This window comes from Rhagoletis pomonella, unplaced genomic scaffold, assembly GCF_013731165.1.
Source record: "Rhagoletis pomonella isolate Grant_MI unplaced genomic scaffold, Rhpom_1.0 Rhpom_scaffold_00008, whole genome shotgun sequence".
Classification (NCBI taxonomy): domain Eukaryota; kingdom Metazoa; phylum Arthropoda; class Insecta; order Diptera; family Tephritidae; genus Rhagoletis; species Rhagoletis pomonella.
Genome location: NW_023458562.1, coordinates 16419525 through 16441837, shown reverse-complemented (window position 1 = coordinate 16441837; position 22313 = coordinate 16419525). Strand labels below are relative to the sequence as shown.

At 37.0% G+C, this 22313-nt stretch overlaps 2 protein-coding genes across 2 annotated transcripts in view; both read left to right on the top strand.

The window, feature by feature from the left end:
- The first annotated feature begins 6 nt into the window (after positions 1-6).
- LOC118744250 (sarcotoxin II-3-like) lies at positions 7-1551 on the top strand. Its single transcript, XM_036477136.1, has 2 exons — positions 7-705; positions 781-1551. The coding sequence occupies exons 1-2, from the start codon at positions 8-10 to the stop codon at positions 1379-1381; spliced, it is 1299 nt and encodes a 432-aa protein (XP_036333029.1). The 5' UTR covers position 7; the 3' UTR covers positions 1382-1551.
- Positions 1552-3765: 2214 nt separating this feature from the next.
- Positions 3766-22313, top strand: part of LOC118745093 (cell wall protein DAN4) — a 260172-nt gene continuing 241624 nt past the window's right edge. The window contains exons 1-2 of the mRNA XM_036478630.1: positions 3766-3832; positions 13300-14843. Of these exons, the coding sequence (XP_036334523.1) occupies positions 14129-14843 (715 nt within the window). The 5' untranslated portion in view covers positions 3766-3832; positions 13300-14128. The remainder of the gene's footprint in view (positions 3833-13299; positions 14844-22313) is intronic.

Genomic DNA, 22313 nt, shown 5'->3' with positions numbered 1-22313 from the left:
AAAAAAAATGAAACTACAACTTTTCGCCATTTTGGCGGTTGCTATCACCGTTTTGGTTTGCGTGGCGGCAGCACCAGGACGCCATCAGAATCCACCAACAGTGCGCCCACAGCCGCCACCACGTCCCATCCGAGTACGTCGCTATGCTGAACCAGGACGCCACCAGAATCCACCAACAGTGCGTCCACAGCCGCCACCTCGTCCTATTCGTGTACGTCGCTATGCTGAACCAGCACGCCATCAGAATCCACCAACAGTGCGTCCACAGCCGCCACCTCGTCCCATACGCGTCAGACGTTATGCGGAACCAGGACGCCATCAGAATCCGCCAACAGTGCCCCCACAGCCTCCACCACGTCCCATCCGAGTACGTCGCTATGCTGAACCAGGACGCCACCAAAATCCACCAACAGTGCGTCCACAGCCGCCACCTCGTCCTATTCGTGTACGTCGCTATGCAGAACCCGCACTTCATCAGAATCCACCAACAGTGCGCCCACAGCCGCCACCACGTCCCATACGCGTACGACGCGATGTAGCTACTGGTGGCGCTGTGTCAACTAACCCAAATGGTGGACATGATGTTAAGCTAGAGATCGCTAAAGGCTTAGGCACACCCGATGCTAATGTGATTGGTAGCGCGTTTGCGATGGGCAATACCAAAGGTGGACCGGTGACTACTGGCGGCAGTTTGGCTGCTAATGTGTAAGTGAATATTGAGCCTTAATAATTTATATTTCGCAGCGTCTAATAACGCTTCTGATTTCTCCACATAAACAGCAAGGGACTTGGCGCCTCTATTACCAAAGAGCATACGCCTGGCATCAGTGATACGCTAACTAAGAGCGCTTCGGCAAATGTTCTACTGAATGAAAATAATCGCTTGGATGCATCCATCTTTAAAGCCGACACAAAATTGTCAAATGGCTTCGAGTTTGAGAAGAAAGGTGGCTCGTTGGCCTTAAACAACGCCGGCGGTCATGGCATATCCATTGCCAAGGAGACCATACCCGGTTTCAGTGACTCGCTAACGAAATCTGCGCATGCTACATTCTTCAATAATGGCGCGCACAGCGTGGGCGCCAATGTGTTTGATACCAAAAAATCCTTCGACTTTGGCCCCACATTACGCGAAACAGGTGGAAATCTCAATTGGGCGCATACGAATGGCCATGCCGCGAATTTGGGTCTTTCCAAGGTTCATGATTTTGGCACCAAATTTAATTATGGCGCAAGTTCGAATTTATTTACCTCAGCTGATCGCCAAACGAGCTTGGATTTCAATGCTGGCGGTTCACGTTGGCTGAATGGTCCGCTGAGCGGCAGGAATGACTTCAACAGTGGCTTTGGGCTTTCGCACAGATTCAGTAATTGGGGTTAAGAGAGTTGATGAAGGGTTTGGATTGTGGGACAGAGTAGAGTATTTGTTTGGTCATAAAACATAATGCGGCAAGAATTATTTATTTATTTGCATACATATGTACATGCATATGCATTTGTAATTAGGATTTTTTTAAGTACGAAAATGTAATCGAAAAATAAAATAAAATACTAGACTATACTATAATTTATCAAAAAACTTAAGCCAGTTTTATTAGACTTAGTCCACATTTAGTTAGGTTGGGAGGGCGTGCGTAGAACAATCCACGATTCACAGAATTGTCCATTGTGAATGCCCCCTTTAAGTGAGTTTCAGGAGGAGACACGTACCTACATATAACCAAAATAGTAGCTTCAAGTCATTATTCTACTGAACCGATTACTATCTCTAATAAAGCCGAGGAGATCCAACATTTCCCCCTCCGCTATCTCGCCCAGACTGTTGAAGAAGCGTGAACCCAAGTGCTTGAGGCGCTTCGTCTGTAGACCTGGACATCGACCTAGAAAGTGGTCAATTGTTTCCTCCTCATCCTCAACATGGGCAAGGAAGCTCAGATAAAGAACTGCGTAGGGATAGACCCAGAATCCTTCAGAGGATGCCATTTAACGCCGTAACACGAAGTAGGCATCTCTTACTGGCCATTGCTTGGCAATGAAACACTTGTCAAACATAGGAGTTGTTAACTGTGATCAGTGTACTTGTGTACAGAAGAACATTAAACAGCAGCCAAACAATTTGCCACTATGAAGCCCTGACTACGAGAAGACTTCGCATCCTCGGATCACAGTACCTACAAGCACACGACCTAAATGGCACTCAGTCAAATGACCTCTCGAGGCTTCTTAATAATACGTCGATCAAAGAAAACTTGTATCCAAAAAGAGGTTTGTTACAATAAACCATTTTACGGCACACAAATGTGGCTACATATTAATGTCCCTTGTTTTATTTATTCCGCGTAATTCATCCCTTCAAAAACGTCCCATTATTTTGCAAGCTTCCATTTCCCCTTCGCACTACAGCTGTGTGCTTGTCCCAAATAACCGTTAGAAATTACCCGAAAGTTTTGTCGGCTACTCAGCTGTTTCAAAGTTTTTACGGCGTGCTTTCAGATCAACATACTCACATTCTCACCCGGCAGCTTTTGCACTCTCAAAGGCGACCTGCGCTCAGCAGCCATTATTTGCCATCAAATTTCACCCGCACACAACGGTAATTTCTCACAAAAAAAACAGTAAAAAAAGCTTAACCGCTTGCATGGCTGTGTCGGCGCTTCCGTTTGGTCCAGCTGGTGGCCACTGGCACTCGCTACAATCGCTATTTAAGTGCCTGTTATAAGCCGCTAGAATTCAGTTCGTGTTCTAGCGTTTGCGAAGCCGTCGTCGTCGGAGTGTACGCGCATTAGCGAATTCCTTTTTCGCTTAGTGTTTGATAGCCTTGCAAGACAAGCTTACAGCCTTATGTAGCTGTTGTGTAGCAAGGACACGAGTGTTTCAAAGTACATATGTACGTATGTTTTCTCGGTTGTCGGTTATTTCGTTGGCTAGTGGATAATTGGCTAAATATGGGACGCCAATTGCCCAACGGTCGAACTGATGATGTCCAGCGGTCACTTGCAAGCGGCGTTTAATGAAAGTTTCGTTGATTTAGCTGTGAGTTTTTAAGTTGGATTTATTGAATGCAGTGCTGATTTTTGTTTTCGTATACATATGTACATACATATGTAGTTGTAAGTTTGTTGGATACCACACACACACACACACACACACATGCGGTATGTTGTGGAGCTTTAGTGATTTCGCACAACAACTCAGTCGCCGGGTTGATTGAATTCGGTGGATTGGACGGTGTTGGCCGTCGTCGTCATCATCGTCGCGGTGAGCAGCTCCATTCTTCAGTCTGTTATTGACTTTCGTGTTGTACGCGTGTAGCCGAGACGCTGCTGCTTAGTATTCGTTGGTGCGGATTTGCTTGTGCTCGTTCGGACGCATATCCTGTTTTTTTCGCAGTGCCAGCACAGATTTTATCGTGTGCGCTGGTGTGAGTGTAATCCTTTGTAGGCGATAAAATTAAATTTTCCGCTTACATTTAAGCTGGTTGTTGTGAATCGATGTGAAAAACGCGTTGTATTAGTGTGTGTGTGTGGAATGTTTTTTTGCTTTTAGGCAGGTACCTGAGTCTCCTCTCTGCGTTCGCATCCGGTGGCGAAAGGCTGTTAACAAAGGAGTTAAAATAAAGTAGAAAGAAAAAAGTCGAGCTTTTCCTTTGATTTTTTATTTTGGAAGGATTAAATGGCTTGAAACTGCTGCCGCATATTTGACTTTCATCCTGTTGACACGAACTGACCAAGTAGGATTGTGGAAAAATCGAAATGGCATATAAACGGTGAAATTAATAGGTGTAAGGATGGTGGAAGAGGTGTACAGAAAAATTTGACTTAAAAACAAAGAAGTAAATATAAAATTATATTCAACAATTTTTAAACATAAATATAAAATAAAAAATAAATAAAAAAGTGGCAGTCAGAAACTGGCTTTAAACTCGAAAATTTTAAATTGGTTCAACATTTATACTCAAAAAGCGCAAATAAAAAACTTAAAAAGAAAAAACAACACAAATATTAAAACTAAAAGAGAAAACTTGAACTGCCACTAGCCTCGAAAAACTCAAAACTCTAACCACATTAAAATTTTTTAGGAGAAAATCCTTTCAACTTTGGAGTCATTTATTAAAATTAGATAAAATGCAGTAAAAAGTAGAAAAAAATGAAAAAAAAATTATATTAGATGTCAAAAATATGCTAATAAATACAATAAATGACCAAAAACTAATCCTAAAAAATACTAATAAATACAATAAATGTCCAAAAACTAACCTAACAAAAAAAAAAATAATGATACAAATATTTTTTGGGTTGTGACTTTTAAAGTTTAAAGGAGCCATATACTCACAGTGTCATAATAATAAGCGCACGTACATTTTATATTATTTAATTTAAGATTTTTTTATTTATTCTTTACCTACATTCATTCATTCAAAATAGTCATTCATTTAAAATAGATAAAATGCATTAAAAATTATAAAAAAAAAAATAGTTTTAGATCTCAAAAATATATCTACTAATAAATACAATAAATGACCAAAAAATAATCCTAAAAAATACTAAGAAATAAAATAAATGACCAAAAACTAACCTAACAAAAAAAAAACAATTATGATACAAATATTTTTTGAGTTTTTACAGCCATATAGTCACAGTGTCATAATAATAAGCGCACGCCCATTTTTTTGTTATTTAATTTCAGATATTTTTTTATGAAATTAATTTATTCTTTAACAAAAACACTATAAATCCAAGTTTTATAGAATATTTATAAAAAATTAATCAACCTTTCGTAAAAATTTCAAAATTACTAATTAGATTTCTCATAAAGATTTTGAGTATGCATTTTTTTTAGCTTATTCAATATTAGTATGTATAATAAAGTGCACGTTTGTGGCACCACTGATTTTTTGCTGACGATGTGGGGCATTATTGTCCATACAAAGAAATAAAAATAAGAAATATTTTCATAAAAAAAATTACTAAGATTAAATACCAAAAAACAAAAAAAAAATTGTTAAAACCTTCCAATTTGTGGTGCGCTTATAATTATGACAGGGGATGTGTATGTACATATTGAAATTCTTAAAAACAGAAATTACAAAAAAAAAAAAAAAAATAAAAATACAACAACCGACAACACAAAGTTATAAAAAAAGATGTCGAAAATGAAATAAAAATCAAATTAAAGTTAAAGAAAATTAATTTGGTGATTTTCCTTAAGCTGGTAAATGTACCGAAACCCTCGAAAAACTCTAATCATCCAATATTTGTACTGAAAAAAATTTCGAATTTTTACGAAAAAAGTATCTTGCTCTTTATATCAAGTCTTTGCATTCCTTTATTTCCCAGTGAAGCGCCTGTATTGTCCGCTTCCCCTTTTATGTGTCCACGCAGTAAATTTTTTTATAATGCTTTCTTGCTATGAATTGTTATTTTTATGCCTTGCCATAAGGACACGTGTCAAAAGGATAAACAAGGCCAGTGCGGTTGCGTATGAATAGCTGCGTGGGCCATATTTTTAAAAGTGTTGTTGAAAGGATAGATATCAATTTTTTGCTACTCAATTAGGCTGTCATCAAAAATAGGTTGTAAATTGAAGTACATAAAAAGGAAGGGATGAAGCGTAGGTTATTGAGATTCTATGAAAAGCCAATGAAGCTTAAAAGGCAAAATACGAATATGCACACATACATATATACATACGTATTGTATATTTGTATAAGTAAATATAAAGCATTTTATGGGGTTCAAGCAAAATTAATTTATTTTTATACACTTTTAAGTGATGCTCTGCAAGTGCTATTAAAATGCCTTAAGTATGGAGTGTCCACGCATGTGGCTGGGTTCAAATAAAGGTTTAATTAAATTGAGAATATGTGTGCAGGTTTAAACACAGAAGCATAAATATGAAGGACGTGTGTTGAATGAATAGCGTTCCTTGCTGGTGGGAGGCACATTAAACTAATTTTTGCTAACTACAGTTTTTTGAAGAGAGAATTCATAAATTTGAATTGCGGCGAGGCTAAGCCGATGAAATTTCAGCAAAGTGTATTTTAAAGCATTAAAAAACTTGTGGAAATTTCAGGCGAGATTTACATATTTAGTGTAACACGAAATTGTTTTTTAATCCATTTGAGTTCCTGGATACAAAGCGACAACCCTTTAATCCTTTGACTCTATTCGGCTGTGGGGGGCAATTGGAAAGATGTGGAACCTCAAATGCGTAATCTTCGTTATTCAGACACCAATGAACTTCGACATGGATATTTCGAAGCTCGAAAAAAAGGTTGATGGAGGAGCAGTTTGCCATTCAACAAACTCAAATTCAGACTTCCAGTTTACGGTACATAGCGCTTTCCAGACAGAGATTGCTGCCATTAAGGAGGCTGTTGGTTTATTGGTTGCTTAAAGACGTCACAAAGAAGAAAACATTTATTCTGATAGCCAAGTGTTAATCAAGGCCTTCGGGATGCCTTAGCTCACTTTAACAGGTGCCGGATTTTTTTCTGGCCAGACTTACATATGTATGTGGTTAACAGGCCACAGTGATATTGCATTGCGTATGAATTGGCTTGGAAATACACTCTTAAGTCAGTTTCACTGTATTGTATGCTATTACAACAACAACAACAGAGCGGGAGTGCCTATTCCTATATGCGGGTCTGTTGCCAGTTCAGCGAATGCTGGACGAAAACACCATTACGTTTGCAGCAGCAAGGTCTGACGTAGCAGTCAAGGGATCACAAAGTCACGACACTCAATGCTGGCGAATGTATTGAAAGAACATTTTACAAATGGTTTTCTATTTTCTATCCAAAGCAGTGTCAGACCTTTTTGTTCGCATGGAAACTTTTGTATACGGCCTTTTTTTACAATAGAAGGGACAGTAAAGGCGGCTTTCTTAACATTCAATCAAAAGTTATATTTGCTGGAATCTTATACTTCTCTATTCTTTGGCTATTTACTAGAACCGCTGTCGTTTGATCTGCTACAGCGATTTTTCAAAATCTAATCCAAATCTCTTCCACCAGTTCTAGAAACTTTTATAGGCATTTGACTGAAGGGGCAAGGGAAGAATAATTCAAACAAGAAACAAGGTATTTTACAAAGACAGTAGGCGTCTTCAAGTCTTTCATTAGCTGAGATTTAATTATAGAATTGGCTATAGCAGTTAAGCATATCGCCCAGATTTTATTATACAATACAACGATTGTTGATTTTTTTCGATTTATACATCTTTGGCAAGACTTTTACTTTGCTTGCCTTCCGTCGGCGGCTGTAAATAGCTAAAATCATTAAGTGAATAAATTTTGTTATTATGAAGAAATATGTATATGAAAAGAAATTGCTGAAACTAACTTTTTTCAAATCGGGATTTATCGGAGATTTCTATTTAATATGAGTAACTCATGTGCAGTTGAACTAAACCGAGAAAAATTTTTTTGTTTACGTTTTTTTATTAAATTCAAAAATTCAGAACTTCTACATCCTTTAAGATCTATCTCTTAAAAAATGTTATTAGAAAGGAAATTTGTTTAGTATTTTTACTGAGCATGGTTTGGTCAAAATAAATTTGGGAATGTGGTTCGTAATTTTAAATATTAGAAGATATATAAAAGACATTTTGTATGAAAAATTATTAACGTGGTATGGCAGATAAATAACTTGATCCACTACCATTCCAATGATACCCAACTTTTGTAATTAAGTAGGGAAAAAACGGTAAACTTATAAGGAATTTCTTTGACGCAAATTGACTGCTTTATCAATATTTGTTACGCCAATAATTTTTATGAAGAGATTTTAAAATTTTTTTTAGTAAATTTCTGTCAGTTTTAGTACGAAGTCAATTGACATCACGAAATTTTCTTTTTCGATAACTTGTTTTAGCTACTGTCCGAAAGACGCTTTTTGTTCTAAACACACTTTGCCTTCAAATTGTATTCTAAATCGATTTTGCATACATACTTAAATATGTATCTATAAAATTGGAAAGTAGAGAATTGTAGAAAACAATGAGTAAGAATTTTTCTCTGATTAAACCATAGAAATCCAATAAGCCACAAAAGAACAATACAACAACGGAATATCTACTTTGTCAAAGCGAGATCTTCTATTCAAAAGTCAATGAAATTTAACAATACTCTTCTTCTGATAATTTAATTTTTTAGTTACAAAATCAGAAATCAAAGTAAATATAATAGTGACTATCATTTTAATAGCAATCCTTTGCTTGCCACAGTGGATAATCCCTTTTTACCATTAATCAGACTGTATGCTATGAAAAGTATATGTGTGTGGCAGTCAAGCAATCACACTGTTTAAAGATACATATATGTATTTATGTATGTGTGTCTATGTGTTAGTCACTGCAAGTAATTAAGACGAGAAAGTATATAATCATACAAATAATGAGGCTTCCGGCATTCTTTGTCCAGCATAGAAAGGAAATTGATTGAAACTGAAATATATCTACATACATATGTACATAAATATGTAAGTAAGTATTTACATCTCTATATACTTTGTCGCACTTCCTTTTTGCTGCTCAGGGCAAATATATTGGATTTGTAGAAAGTACAAAATTTCGTGTTGATTGAAATCTTGTTTGATGAAAAAGTGCCTTTGATATGCACACACATATTCGATATTTTTTCAAACCAAGACGTAATTAATACGAATTTATATTAGTGCTGAGATTGAAGAGGATCAGAAGTTTATGAGCACTTTTGTTTTTGTTTTCGGTATATTTGCTGTTTTAATTGATGACATACAGTATCGTTACATATAGCACCTTTCTACATTTTATTCAGTCTCATTGCAACCGCTTTACTTATTTCATTTTTAGTGGCATTGCACACTTTCTACTTGTCAGCCTTTATGTAGAGTCCTCCAGACAATAACTTTTATCTTCACTTTTCTCTTAATTTTCGCTATAGCCGCGTAGGTAGTTCTGGCTGCGCCATGTAAAAATTGTTTTCCTAATTGCGGTCACCCCTCGTCAAGCAGTGGCAAACCTTAGACTGTATTTGTTGCCATGAAAAAGCTTCTAAAAATCAATACATTTGTTTAATACGAGCATCATTAAGATTCTTACCACCGACGCAGACGGAGATCGGCAAAATACGTAGAAAAATGTATAAGCACTAAATCTTAAATTTTTTTATACAATAATATACGCTAGACTTTTCCCTTGCGAGCTAGCTGGTGCCAATCACATTCGCTACGTAAGATTTTGTCTCCCACAAACACGGACTTTCAAAAAAGGGCAAGTCGCCCGCTTCTTCTGCTAGAATGAACTCTTCTTCATATTTTTGTTCAAAAAGTTGCAGCATCAGGTGAACTGCAACTGCGCTTAACTAGCAACTATTCTCATACAGGTACACTTGGAAAGATGCTAGCGTTGAAAAGATCCGGAATTCTTCACTTTACGGCCAAAGAGATCTGGTTGGTTATTGCACCCTTCTTCCAGAATAGTATTTACGTTGGCACACAGATTATTCAAAGATGGACCAGAAAGGGGGTACTGGTATTTACGGGCCTGGCTATAAATTTTTGACTCCAATGAGAAAATAGGTCACGGCGTTTCCGGCGGAAGTGCTAGCATTCTTAGTCGGGCCAGAAAGCCAAGCCACCAACATCATGATCACCTATCAACATCATGATTACCTACTTTAGGCAGCGAGAAATACGGTAACACAGTGCCTTTACGGCGTCGTAGGTAACGTGGTTTGCGACGAGCTGGAACGAGAGCACTCCAAAAGAAACTTTTTGTAGAACCGAAAACAGTTTGTGGTCTAAGTTGATCTTCTTCAAGAGGTATAAATTTCTGACTGAAATCTGAATACAGAAAAGTAGAGGGGAGTGATAGGCGAGCTATACCAGAGTCTTCGACTATCCTTCCAATATAAGTGCTACATATTAAGGAGTCTTCTCAATTGAGCATATACTCTTGCCTGTTATGAGCAGCTTCCATTTCGCATACACCGAATCCGTCTGACCAAAGATTCAGAACGCACGGACTTCAGAGCGCATTCTTTGCGATTGTACGGCCTTGGATAGACTAAGAATAATGCATTTAAAAAGGGCTTTAGTCGAAACGCTTAAAATTAGGAATTTGCTTATCAAAGCCTTTTAGCATTTATTACAAAAGCCAGGTATCTTGGGCATTCAGGCTTACAGGCACTCTTTAGGGGTACAAATCATCTTAATTGTCGCTGTGCCCCTAGTTCTACTAGCTAAAATTAACCATGTACAAAGGGTAATTACGCAATGCAAAAAATTTACAAAAGTTTGAGGTGAAAAAAATCGGACCAACTGCATTCCACTGAGGTGGTCAAGTGATGAAAAAAAAACCGAAAGGATTTTCAAAAGCTACCTATTTTTACGTACTAAATTTGAAATTTGGATCTAAGATCCCAAAATGACAATTTATAATTTATTTTTATTTTTCAGATTTCTCTTTGAAATCAATCAAAATCAAAAAAAAAAATACTTACTTGAGTCACACAAATTATACAAAATGTATAATATAAATATTTTCTATTATTACTGATTAAAACCGCTAGAGTAAACCGCCGCCCCACAGTGGCCCCAAACTGGAATTTTTTGTTAAAAATAGTTCAGAGCATTTATTTTTCAACCGATTTGATTATTTTTTGTTTGAGATTATTTTTGAATTTTTATTTGATTATCCTGTTGCTGCTAATAAATGTTATATAATAAAAACTTGTTGAAGATAATTGCGGGGTTACCCTCAAATTAAACAAGTAAGAAAGTCTAAGTTCGGGCGGAGCCGAACATTAAATACCCGGCGCAAGTATTAAATATATGTTTTCCACCTTTCCGAAAGCTACCGCTACATGATAAGCCGGGGTGCGAAATATTGCAGTTTCAAGCATTTCTGAAATTTACCGTTATATAAAAAGCGGCCGTAATTTTAGTCCGATTTCAATAATTTTCAACGTTTTGCTTTTAAGTGGCAAGCACAATAACCACACCGAGTTTGGTACAAATTGGTAGAACGGTTACCGATATACATATATGTGATCACAAGTGGGCGGTGCTACGCCCATTTTCCAAAATTTTGTCATAAACGTATTTCTTGGTAAAGAATTGTTGCAATCATCAATTTTGAATAAATTTGCTTCAATATTTACTGATTTATCGAAGATTTTGTATTTCTCGAAATTACCGTTATATGGGATGTGGGCGTGGTTATTGTCCGATTTTAGAAATTTTCGGCAAGTTGGTATGCTGTACCAGGACTAACAACTGTGCCAAGTTTGGAAGAAATTGGTGTAGCGGTTACCAAGATATACACATGTAACCATAAGTGGGCGTGGCTACGCCCATTTGCCAAAATTTTGTAATATTCTTATTTTTCGTCTAAAACTCATTGCAAATATCATTTTTTAGTGAATTATCTTCAGTAGTTACTAAAATATCGCAGTTTTCGTTTTTCTGAAAATTACCGTTATATGGGAGGTAGGCGTGGTTATTGTCCGATTTTTAAAATTTTCAGCCATTTAGTATGCTGTACTAAGGCCAACAACTGTGCCAAGTTTGGAAGAAATTGGTGCAGCGGTTACCAAGATATACACATGTAACCATAAGTGGGCGTGGCTACGCCCATTTTCCAAAAATTTTTAATATTCATGTTTTCCGTCTGAAACTCATTGTAAGTATCAATTTTGAGTGGATTATCTTCAGTAGTTACTAAAATATCGCAGTTTTCGTATTTCTTAAAATTACCGTTATATGGGAGGTAGGCGTGGTTATTATCCGATTTCGCCCATTTTCAATACCATCCGTCCCACGCCCAAAAGAAGTTCACGTACCAAGTTTCGTTAAGATATCTCAATTTTTGTGCACAGACGGACGGACGGACGGACGGACGGACGGACGGACGGACAGACAGTCACCGCTTAATCGATTTCTCTGTTCATTCTGATCATTTATGTATACATTTGTCTATATCTATCTCGATTCGTTTTGCCTGTTACAAACAACCGTTATGTGAACAAAGTTATAATACCCTTGTGCACAAGTGCGCTCGGGTATAAAAAAAAAACCAAAAAAAAATTATATGAAAAATTTCAGATATTTAAAAAGAAATTTCACCAAAATTAACAAATTAGTTTTTTTGATTATTAGAAAACATTTAGGTATGCAGTTTTGTAGGTCACTAAATTTTATAATTTTTTTTTCTAGCGTTGCTAGGCATTTTCTTCCATGTACATATAAAATATGTGCTTGAAATGTCAGAAAAAAAATTAAAAAACAACACGAATGCTAAGCCACTTGAAATTTGCACTTTTTGCATTAAAATTTAATGGGCTATGAAACTGCTTACCTAAAATTTTTCTAAAAAATTCTGAAAATTTTGAAGTTTTAAAGAAATTTTTATTTATGAATTTAAACTTTTACTTTTGCGGTTTCTTCCTCAAAGTTTAATTCAAAATACCTTTATATAAAAAACTTGTTTCACTTTCATAAATAATTTTATTAATTAAAATCGATTTGTAAGCAAAAAACAAAAGTATAGAAAATTTCATTTGTGAATTTTTGGTCCTTAGATCCCGATTTTCAAATAGATATAAAATTGGCAATAAATTTTTACACTTACTTAGGTATTTAGTAATGCTTTGATCCCTTTAAATGAATGCAATTTGTATCATTCCCATCACGTTTTGAGTGTTGGCAATATGTATGTATGTATGTTTGAAGAAGTAAAATTGGATTTTAAATAAATAAAATTATTAATCAAAAATAAATAACAGAAGAAAATTCATACATATATGTATGTATGTACATATATTAGGGTGGTCCTTAAAAATATCAACACATAAATTTTGTAGAACAAAGTAAATACAACCACAAAAAAATTCAAAATTGTCAATAAATTTTTTGGGGTCGCTACAATGTTTTGAAAAATTTTAGTATTTGTCAACTCGCAAAAATTCTACAAAATTTTGCCTTAAAATCTGATTAATTTGAAATTTTATTGAGACTTATTCATAAACTCGCTGAGTAAAACATTTGTAGAATTTTTTCGATTAAAAAAAATTAATTTTTCAAACCCTGGTTGCGATTCCTAACATTTTTTTTTAATTTTGAAATTTTTGTGGATGGTGTTTAAATTTTAAGGACCCCCCTAATGCATATGTTTTTATTTGTACATCCATTTCCAAGTAAAAGTTAGCCCTAAGACCGGTCTTCTCTTCTTCTTCTGAAAAAAATAAGAAAATACAAGTTGAACCTCCTCAAATATGCTTTCCCTAGTAATGCAAAAAAAATTCTTTTCTTACAGTGAAAATAAAAAAATAATGCAGATTGAAGTGAAAGAAAATTGCGAAAAGTGATACAATCACAGGGCCCTTCACTCTCCAAGGGAGTTAAAATTGCATGTTGCACTCCGAAAATAAACTAAAAAATATTAAAGTGTGATGTGAGAGTGGAAAAAAGACCTGGAGGCAACAGCAAATACAACTAAAAAATGAAAATATAACAACAAATAGGAGATGTAAAACAAAATTCAAGTAAAAAGTGCAAAACAAGTGGAAGTGAAAAGAATATAACCAACAACAAAAGCAAAAGCAACTGCGACAGCAACAGCAACAATGCTATCAACGACAACAATCGTATAAATGTTGCTGGTATTAAGTCATTAAAATATTATCGCACAACTATTATCCTTGTTTGGAAGGGCAAAGGCCGCAGAGACAAGGCAAGCAAGCAGCAAAAGCGTGCAAAGCAAAGCAAAACGAACCATAACTATAGTGAAGCTATCAGAAAGAGCTTGTGTGAGTGGGTGGAGTGTCTGTGCATGTGTGTGTGTGTGCGTGCACGCAAAAGTGTTGGCTGTTGCAAGCTGGCTTTGCTGCTGAATAAACGTATCGAATAACAACAAACAAACAAGTGAAGGGCCAAAGGCAAAAAAAACGAAGAAATAGGAAAATAAAGTAATAATAACAACAGTAAATTATAACAGTGATAATAAAAAGAGGCAGCAGCAACAATAACAACAACTAGCTAGCCAGCAAGCCCGGGTAGTCATACGCTCGAGCTGCTGTGAGCTACAAGAAGGACACGACAAACAAAAACAAAAGCAACAAAAAAACGCACATACCTCTGAGAGCATGCTAGCGCCAATAACAACAAACACAACAACAACAAACGCCACATCTACTGCCACAAACATAGACTCAGATAAGGTTAAAATAGTAGTAGCAAGGATGCCGGCAAAGGTCCTATCAACCAGCTCAGCTGCTAGCAATGCTGGTAAACAGTCGTCGAAATTCGCCGAAGTGGTGGGGAAGTCCCTCATAAATGTAAGAAAATTAAAAGTGCCCAGTCGAAATAGCAGCTGTAGTAGCAACATCAGCGGTGGCACACAGTGGAAGCTAACGACAATGCCAACAGCTACAATGGCAACAGCAACAGCAACAGCACCAACAACCACAACAGCAACAATAGCTGCACATTCAATAACAGCAACAATGCTGAGGAGTAAGACCAAATCACCGCGTCGACGTTGCGCTGCGCTTGTGATAAACAGCAACAGCAGCAGCAACAGCAATCGAAACAACAACTGCCAGAGACGCCAACACTTCAACGCTGCTTCTACTACTACTACAACGCTTGCAGCATCATTATCATCTGTACGTACGCGTGCAATAACACTCTTGCCATCATCCTCATGGATATTTTGCCTTTGGCTATGGATTGCAATTTCGTCGTTGGTATTTGTGCATTGTGTGCCATCACCCTCTTCCTCGTTGTCCGCTTCATCATCGGGCAGCTCGTCGGCAAACTCAGCGTCATCCAACGCAATGCAATCACCACAAAAGCGAGGTAAGTGCGATGTGCATATGTACATACATACATACAATATGTATGCTACATAGACATAAGACAGCCTGAGTGTGCTTGTGAATGGCGAGTGGGGGAGCGAGTGTTAGTTGCAGCTACATATCTCTGCAATAAACCCTTTGCATACATCAATATATATACATATGCAGTAGGAGTAAATGGATAATTGCTTGCATAGCTTTGTGTATGGTTCTAAATACATCCGTACATTTGTACATTTGTGTGAGTAAAAAAACTTTAATACCCCATGGTGAAAGAAACTAATTTAAAGTTCATTGTGCAATTGTTGCTCTGTGCTTATGTGCTATGTCAAATTCAAAATAATGGCATTGCGCTAGGCGTTCGTGCCTGCTGTAGGCATGTTTTTAGGCAATTGGTCCAAAGTTGTGCGTAAAAAACTGATTTGCTATCAACTAGTTGGCAACTAGTTGTTTGTTAACCAGTTTGACAAAAAGTTTTGCAAGCATTTGGACCATCTATACCATATCGAAACACAAATAATCCGAAATTAATGAATTTTGGTAGAAAACCCCGACAAACCGTATTAAAATAAAAAACCTACTAAATTACAGTATATCGAGGGGTTTTACTCAATGAAAATAGCAGATAGAGGGTATTGAGTATACGATCGAGATATGTATGCAAGCGTAGTGCAATCAAAAATTACCATTAAGCCAATTTATATAATATTTCCTAATTAATGTAAATACGTCCATATGACAGGTACCAAAAATAACCGTTAAATATCAACATTTGGGTTTTAGATCAATTTGAAATCGTAAATTTTTTATTTTTATTTTTTTTCGATCAAGACTAGTCGTTAAATATGGATTTCTTATTTTTTCTGTAAAATTTAATGGTTAACTTTGTGACTTTTATTTTTTTCGACCAAAAATAATCGTTATTTTGGATATGTTTTTTTGATATTCTCTAACCGTTACGATGGAGACTGCGGTTTTATGTCCAATTTAAGTATTCTTTGATCTAAAAAATTAAATCTGAAAATAAAATTAAAATATCGATTAAAAATGATTGAAAAATAAAAGTCATAAAATAACGTTTAAATTTTTTCGGAAAAGTAGAAATCCAACTTTAACGCTTAAATTAAAAAAAAGTTTTTTTTTTTATCAAGCTCATAATCGTTACGTTCCGTGCCGTTCGATGTTCACCAGCACCTTTTTCTTCTTTTTTTCTTATTTGGCACTACAACCGTTTGTTGGCTCAGACCGAACTAGTTGCCTCGCCAGGTTTCTACAATTTTAAGCCAAATTTAATTTATCCAAATATTTATAAACATTAATGCACAATAAAAATCCTGCAAACATCGAAATAGTATTTTAAAAAATTATCAACTCCTTATCCTTTATTCAAGCAAAAGTCTTCCAAAACTTCTATATGGTATTTTCTTTCACACTCCCAACTAAAGTTTTCACTTTGTAGCATAGAGCGAGTTCGAGTTGCACTTCAAATTGCCGTTTACTTTGGCTTGAGTGTTGCCATCTGCTTGTATGCCCTAAAGAGCGCTTTCATTTCAGCTTGGCGCTGTAGCTGCTACTCCTCCGCCATACTTCACTTATTTGTTTGCTTATCTGCTTGCTTGACTGAGTGAATGATTTACTTGCATTGAATATTCACAGACAGACAAACACACACATATACATGTAAATACAAAATATAGACATTGCAACTGCTTCTGGGCTATGTTGTTCGAGTAAATTGCAAATAAATGTCCAATATATTCTATTGTTGCTAAAATGAGGGAGTTGAGTTGCAATTTGCCATAAGGTTGCACTTGTACGTATGTACATAAGTAGTAGGCATGTAGTATGAATGCATGTACTCTGCGAGACCATGAAAATAGCTATGGTGTATACATACATAAATACATGCAATTTATGCTTTTAAAGGGCATTCAGTTAAACATAAACATACATACGAGTACATACTAAGTATTGCTTTAATATCTTAATAATATCAGCATAAAGCCGTGATTACCCAGCGTTCGAACTCTTGGATGTTTTCCGTTGCCTGTCGATTCGTCTATATATTCGCGAAATGCTTCAGACTTCTTGTTAAACTCAAATTTTTGAATGACTAAATCTATCAGCACGTCTGAGTTTCTTTTCACCGTAATCAGATAAATGACGTTTAAAAGATTTATGACTGATTCGCTAGTAAATGACGCTATAAAGGTTTAATCCTGAATAAGTTGATTTCAGTATCTCAATTTACAAATTAGTTTCGTTTAAGATGGACTGAAAAGGACATCCATGTGGGACATACTTAGCCATTTAAGCCAAAATCAAAGCTTGATGCCATGTAGCCCGTGGTTTTAAACATTTGCTACCGGACTAAGGCTTAAGGGTGCCTCTGGTCACATATACATAAATATATCTATCTAGTTATTAGACTATCCCCGCTTTCAGCCTGAATAATTCTGCTTTCCAGCTTGGAGTGAACCCAACCAACTACACCGCCGTAACATGGACCTCCATAAGTGATTCAATGATTGAGTCAACTTCAGTGTTTTTTAAGGCGCCCTGTTCTCTGTATCAACAACCACAACTTGCCTCACGAGATGGATAAGTTATTGCTCTTTACTTTATTTCAATCCTCATGGTGATTCAGTGAAAATGATTCCATTTACATTTTTCATTCAGTTTGTAATCATTTGTGGAAACAAATAGAATATATCAGAACTTCTGGCTATGCAGTCATAGTTGCTCGACCATACTAAATTTCAACTCTCGGGTTCGCCTTCGCTGATCCTGACCAACGGGAGATGCAGGGACCAGCTCACGTGAAGTCTTTGGTAATGGCAGAAAGATAGAGATATTTGGTAGGGTCACTTTGGCTTATGTGTCATTCCGCACAGAAAAGACCATTGTGCTGCAATATTGGTTCCGAAAAGCAATTTTAGCACAAGATTTCCAAGTAGGGAGGAGTGGAAAGAATATATTGTCACTCTAGTATTGATATCTATAGAGATGGCTCGAAAATCGACGGTGAGATGGGAGAAAGCGTCTCTTCTAAAAATTTATTTTAGATTGCTGAGGTTACAGCCTCCATGTAGAGAATCTTGGAACCGAAATCCCTGGGGAGAGACATCTTCATTCTTAGTGAATGGCAAGCTGCAATCAAAGCTCTGGGCTTTTTCACGTTTTATACAAAGATTACGCTGGACTGCCGTCTATCTCTACAGGAGATGGCCAGGCAGAACAGACTTCACCTCACTTGCGTCTCTCTGGGGTATAGAGGGAAACTTTTATTTAAAAAAAAAACTGTTTCTTTCGTGCCCTAAATGGGATCGAAAATGGTCACGAAGCCTTAGTGAGGTTTCAAACACCGACGCAAGATGCTGGCTGAGAATCATCAGTAACACGAAATGGTTCAGCGGGTTCATGATAATAAATTCGTGCTTGGCGATTTTAATACCCGGGTGTGGAAGGAAAGGACCCTCGGTATCACCGTCGGAAAATTCTGGATCCAGTGCGAAAGGTCGAGTCATGGTCGTCGGTAGAATAAAAAGATATTTCGGCTATATGGCTGCCTCCAGATCAGAAAACGACAAACCAAATATTTTACGTCTCTAGTGTTTTAGGCGTCGGTCCGGCCCGAGGACCAAATATTGCAAAGCTAGGCGAAAAGAAGAACGATTAAACTAAGGCAATGCTTATACAGAGAGACGGTTCATAAAAAAATCATAGCAAAGACTTGAAGACTTTATTTCCATCTTGCGCTCGCACTGAAGACCGAAGCGCGAGATAATTTAAGACTCAAGAAGAATTGACTGCTTAAAAACAAAGTGCGTGGAAAAGTGTGGCAGCAGGTGCTTTGCGAAGAGTTGGAAAGATATTTAGCAATTAGTATATAGCGCACTTAGGAAAACATTTGTTACACAAGAAGACAGGAAAATGAAAGGGAGAGGAATCGCACAGTGCAATCGCAAAGCTGTGCAAAAACACCTAAATGGAAAGGAAAAGTTTTACATACAAAGTGCCAGCTGTGCGAAAGAAAATGAAAGAGTTCGTTAAGACGAAATAGGGGCGTGCCTGACAAGAAAAGTCACAAGAAAATTTTCAACATGTCAAGGGGGAGTGGCGCTTATGGGCGGTACTTTAGCAGATGTGACTTTTTGGCGGCCAGAGAGTACTGAAAGGAAAAAAAGGGAAAAGTGGTACACGGCGAGTGGCGCCGCAGAGTTCTGGTGACTTATTTACTTACTTTGATGTGGCGCTGTCATGCATACAAAACGCAGCCACAACAGCAATAGGAGAACAGATGCCAGACCACCAAAAAAAAAGGCAAACGAGTAGACAAGAAAGCAAACAAGAAAGAAGAGAAACACAAAAAACAACTGACAAAGTCTGTAACTTCTAGCACTTAGTAAGAGCAGCAACTTATAAATGACGCTTCAGCGAAATGTGACATTAAAAGCGCAACATTATGGCCCAGACGAAGCGCAGGCTGGCGAGGAGACTGCTGAACTACGACGAGCGAGGTAAAAAAAAATTTTAGCACCCAACCAAACAGCCGCCCATACAAACGTACAAATTTACTTAAAACCAAAAAAGTAACTTTTCTCATTTCCTTGATGCTGTGGCAGCAAATGCGGTCAATGTGCGGCGAGCGGGAGGCGGCAAACTACCCGAAACGACTGACAGCCCGGGGAATGCGCCCTGCTAGCAGCCTCTAACTACTAGGCAGCTTTCTGTGTGCGCCTTCGACTACAGCAAGCCAGCATGCATTTTTCGGACGTTGGTTTCTCGGCTCATTTGGACGCTTGCTTGGTTGCTTGCTCGTAGAATGACTCTTTGCGTGCATTGGCGTTGGCAGTTGGCGACAGGACGCTTGCGGTTGTTATGCGTCCGGCCATACTTTGTCGTCCAACAACCACGAGAAAAATTTGTGAAAACTCACAATGACACCAACAAGAACTACTGCAACAACGGTTACATTATTTACGATAATACTTTTCATATTAATTTATTTATTACGACTGCTAGCGTGAAGGCGCGACGCGACATTTGTAGGGGTAAAGTTTTCAGCCAGCAGGCAAGAACGGTAAAAAGAAAGTGATTAAATAGCAGAAGTAACGTGAAGAAATAAGTGCTGCAATAACGATTAAAATGTATGGAGTGGAAGAGTAAAATTATATGTATTTAGAGATCAAGGGTCTTATTTATGAGTCTTCTTTATTTTTTGGGTGTAAGTTTGTGCAGCGATTCTTTAAAAAATCGCTCGTATATCTAATTTAGCCGAACCTTCAGTAATAGACTACTGTCTATCAAACATTATGGCTTGTCATAAAATAACCATATAGAGGCACAACTTTTAACGACTTATCTCAGTTCAAAGGCTCTATGGTCAGAGGTTAGCTTTTAAATAAATAAAGATATGTTCTGTGTACACCAGGGTATTCAACAAATTATTTCATATGCCGTTTGAGAAGTGCATCTGTTTGTTTATAAATAGGTGAACAAACAAACCAAGCTGCGAGTTGTTAAACTATTTTGTGTTACATACTTTTGGGCGTCTTATAGGCAATTCATAGTGAGATTATTGTAAGATAACACTTTTTTGTTTTCCTGCGAAGCTGAATCAAATTTTGCCTTTTCAAATTTAAAGTAGTCCGTTTTTAGCCCAAGTGCTATGAGTAAAGGAATACCTTCTTGCTTTTGTTGTGAAATCTTACTAATCTTATTAACTAAATACGGACCGATTTTAAATAATTCCATGAAAATATTGGCATTACAGAAAGCCCTTCAGTCGTCTTCAAGCTGCCCGCGTGGAAGGCCGCGTCATTTTAAATCTAAAATAGGATTACCGTAAAAAAATGTCTCTCGTCGGATTGTCAAGGCTGATATTTTGTGGAGAGCCACAACAATCTCTGGGTTTATATATAATATAATACGAGCCGAGTTTCTTAAAACTTTACGTCGTGAGAATGCTCACCTGCCAATGTGTTCCACAAATTTAGGTCTGTAGTGTGGTCAGTTTTACCTTATAGGTTTCCATTGGTTATCACGACTTCTCTCAGTAGCGAGTTGATTGGCTCTTTAATAGCGAAACCCTCTGCTTGAAATATGCCGCAGAAATGCATCTGAACTTGAATTCGTTGGAGAGTTACTGCCAGCACGCGTTTTCCTCATTATCAGCACTCCACTCCGACTCATCCGTGCATAATTACTTACAATATATTCAGTGGATATCTGTACCAGAGCTGCTCATTTCTATTGATCCCTTGGGGCAACGAGAATGGAGGATGGATGGTTGTTTAAAAATATCCGCTAAAATCCAGCAACATCATGCGTCCGTTTCCTTCGTTATCCGATGTCTAATATTTTGCCTTCTGAAGAGCTTCTGTCCAGTATAAAGCCAAAGCATTTGATCTTTTCAGAGGTCACAAGTGGATATGTAGAACATCATCTTCGACAGAACCTGAACTTAATCCACAGATACATCGGTTTAGGTGAGGTAAGATTTTGTTGTATCTTCAGATGGATGCACTGTTAGGAGTAAAATAGGTTGCTTTAGACACTGTTCAATAGACGCGAAATATAGAAACAAAATTGGAGAGTTAACACCTGTTTAAAAATTTCAGTTTAAGTAAATTGATAAAGCAAATATTGCAATATGGGTATGAAACTAAAGACGTTTAAGAAGGGTGACAGCCGAAAAATATTTTTGAGGGAGGTTGCCACCTGTGTGAAAATTTTAATTTGATATAATTCATAAGATAAATTAAATATTGCAATATGGGTTTAGGAAAATTTACTGGTGAAAATATTTTTAGTGAGGGTTGGCACCTGTTTGAAAAATTCTATGAAACCAAATTGATGAAATAAATGAAATATTAAAATGCGAGTAACCAACTAAAGAGGTTTAAGAAAGTTTACTGCCAAAAAAATTTTTGAAGCGGGTTGCCACCTATTTGAAAAATTAAATTCAGTTATTTATTAACAACACAAAAATACTTTCAACACGCAGCGAAGCACGCCGGGTATTTGCTAGTCCAAAATATATTTATGATATGTTTAATACTTTTTTTAAATCTTTTATAATAAATGCATTATAACCAACAATCACAACCACAACTACATGCAAATTAAAATGCTATAAGCAAACTTTTTGAACGCGCATACTCACTCTCCAACTTGGAGCCTGTCGGTTACACAAAAGAGGGCTTGCCAACACACTGCAACAACACCCGCCTGAGAGTGTGCGTCCTGCGATGCTATGCGGCTGCATTTAAATGCAGCGGTCGACCAAATTGAGACGCAGAGACACGCAGCTGTGAAAACTTTTTCCACAAAATGCAGCAGCTAGTCACAAGAACAACAGCAAAATAGCGATTTGCAATTACAAGCAAAGCGTTGAGATGCAACACAAAAGTGTTGGCCACGTTCACGCACTTTGGCCGGAAGTGTTGTTTGCAGTGGAAAAATAATA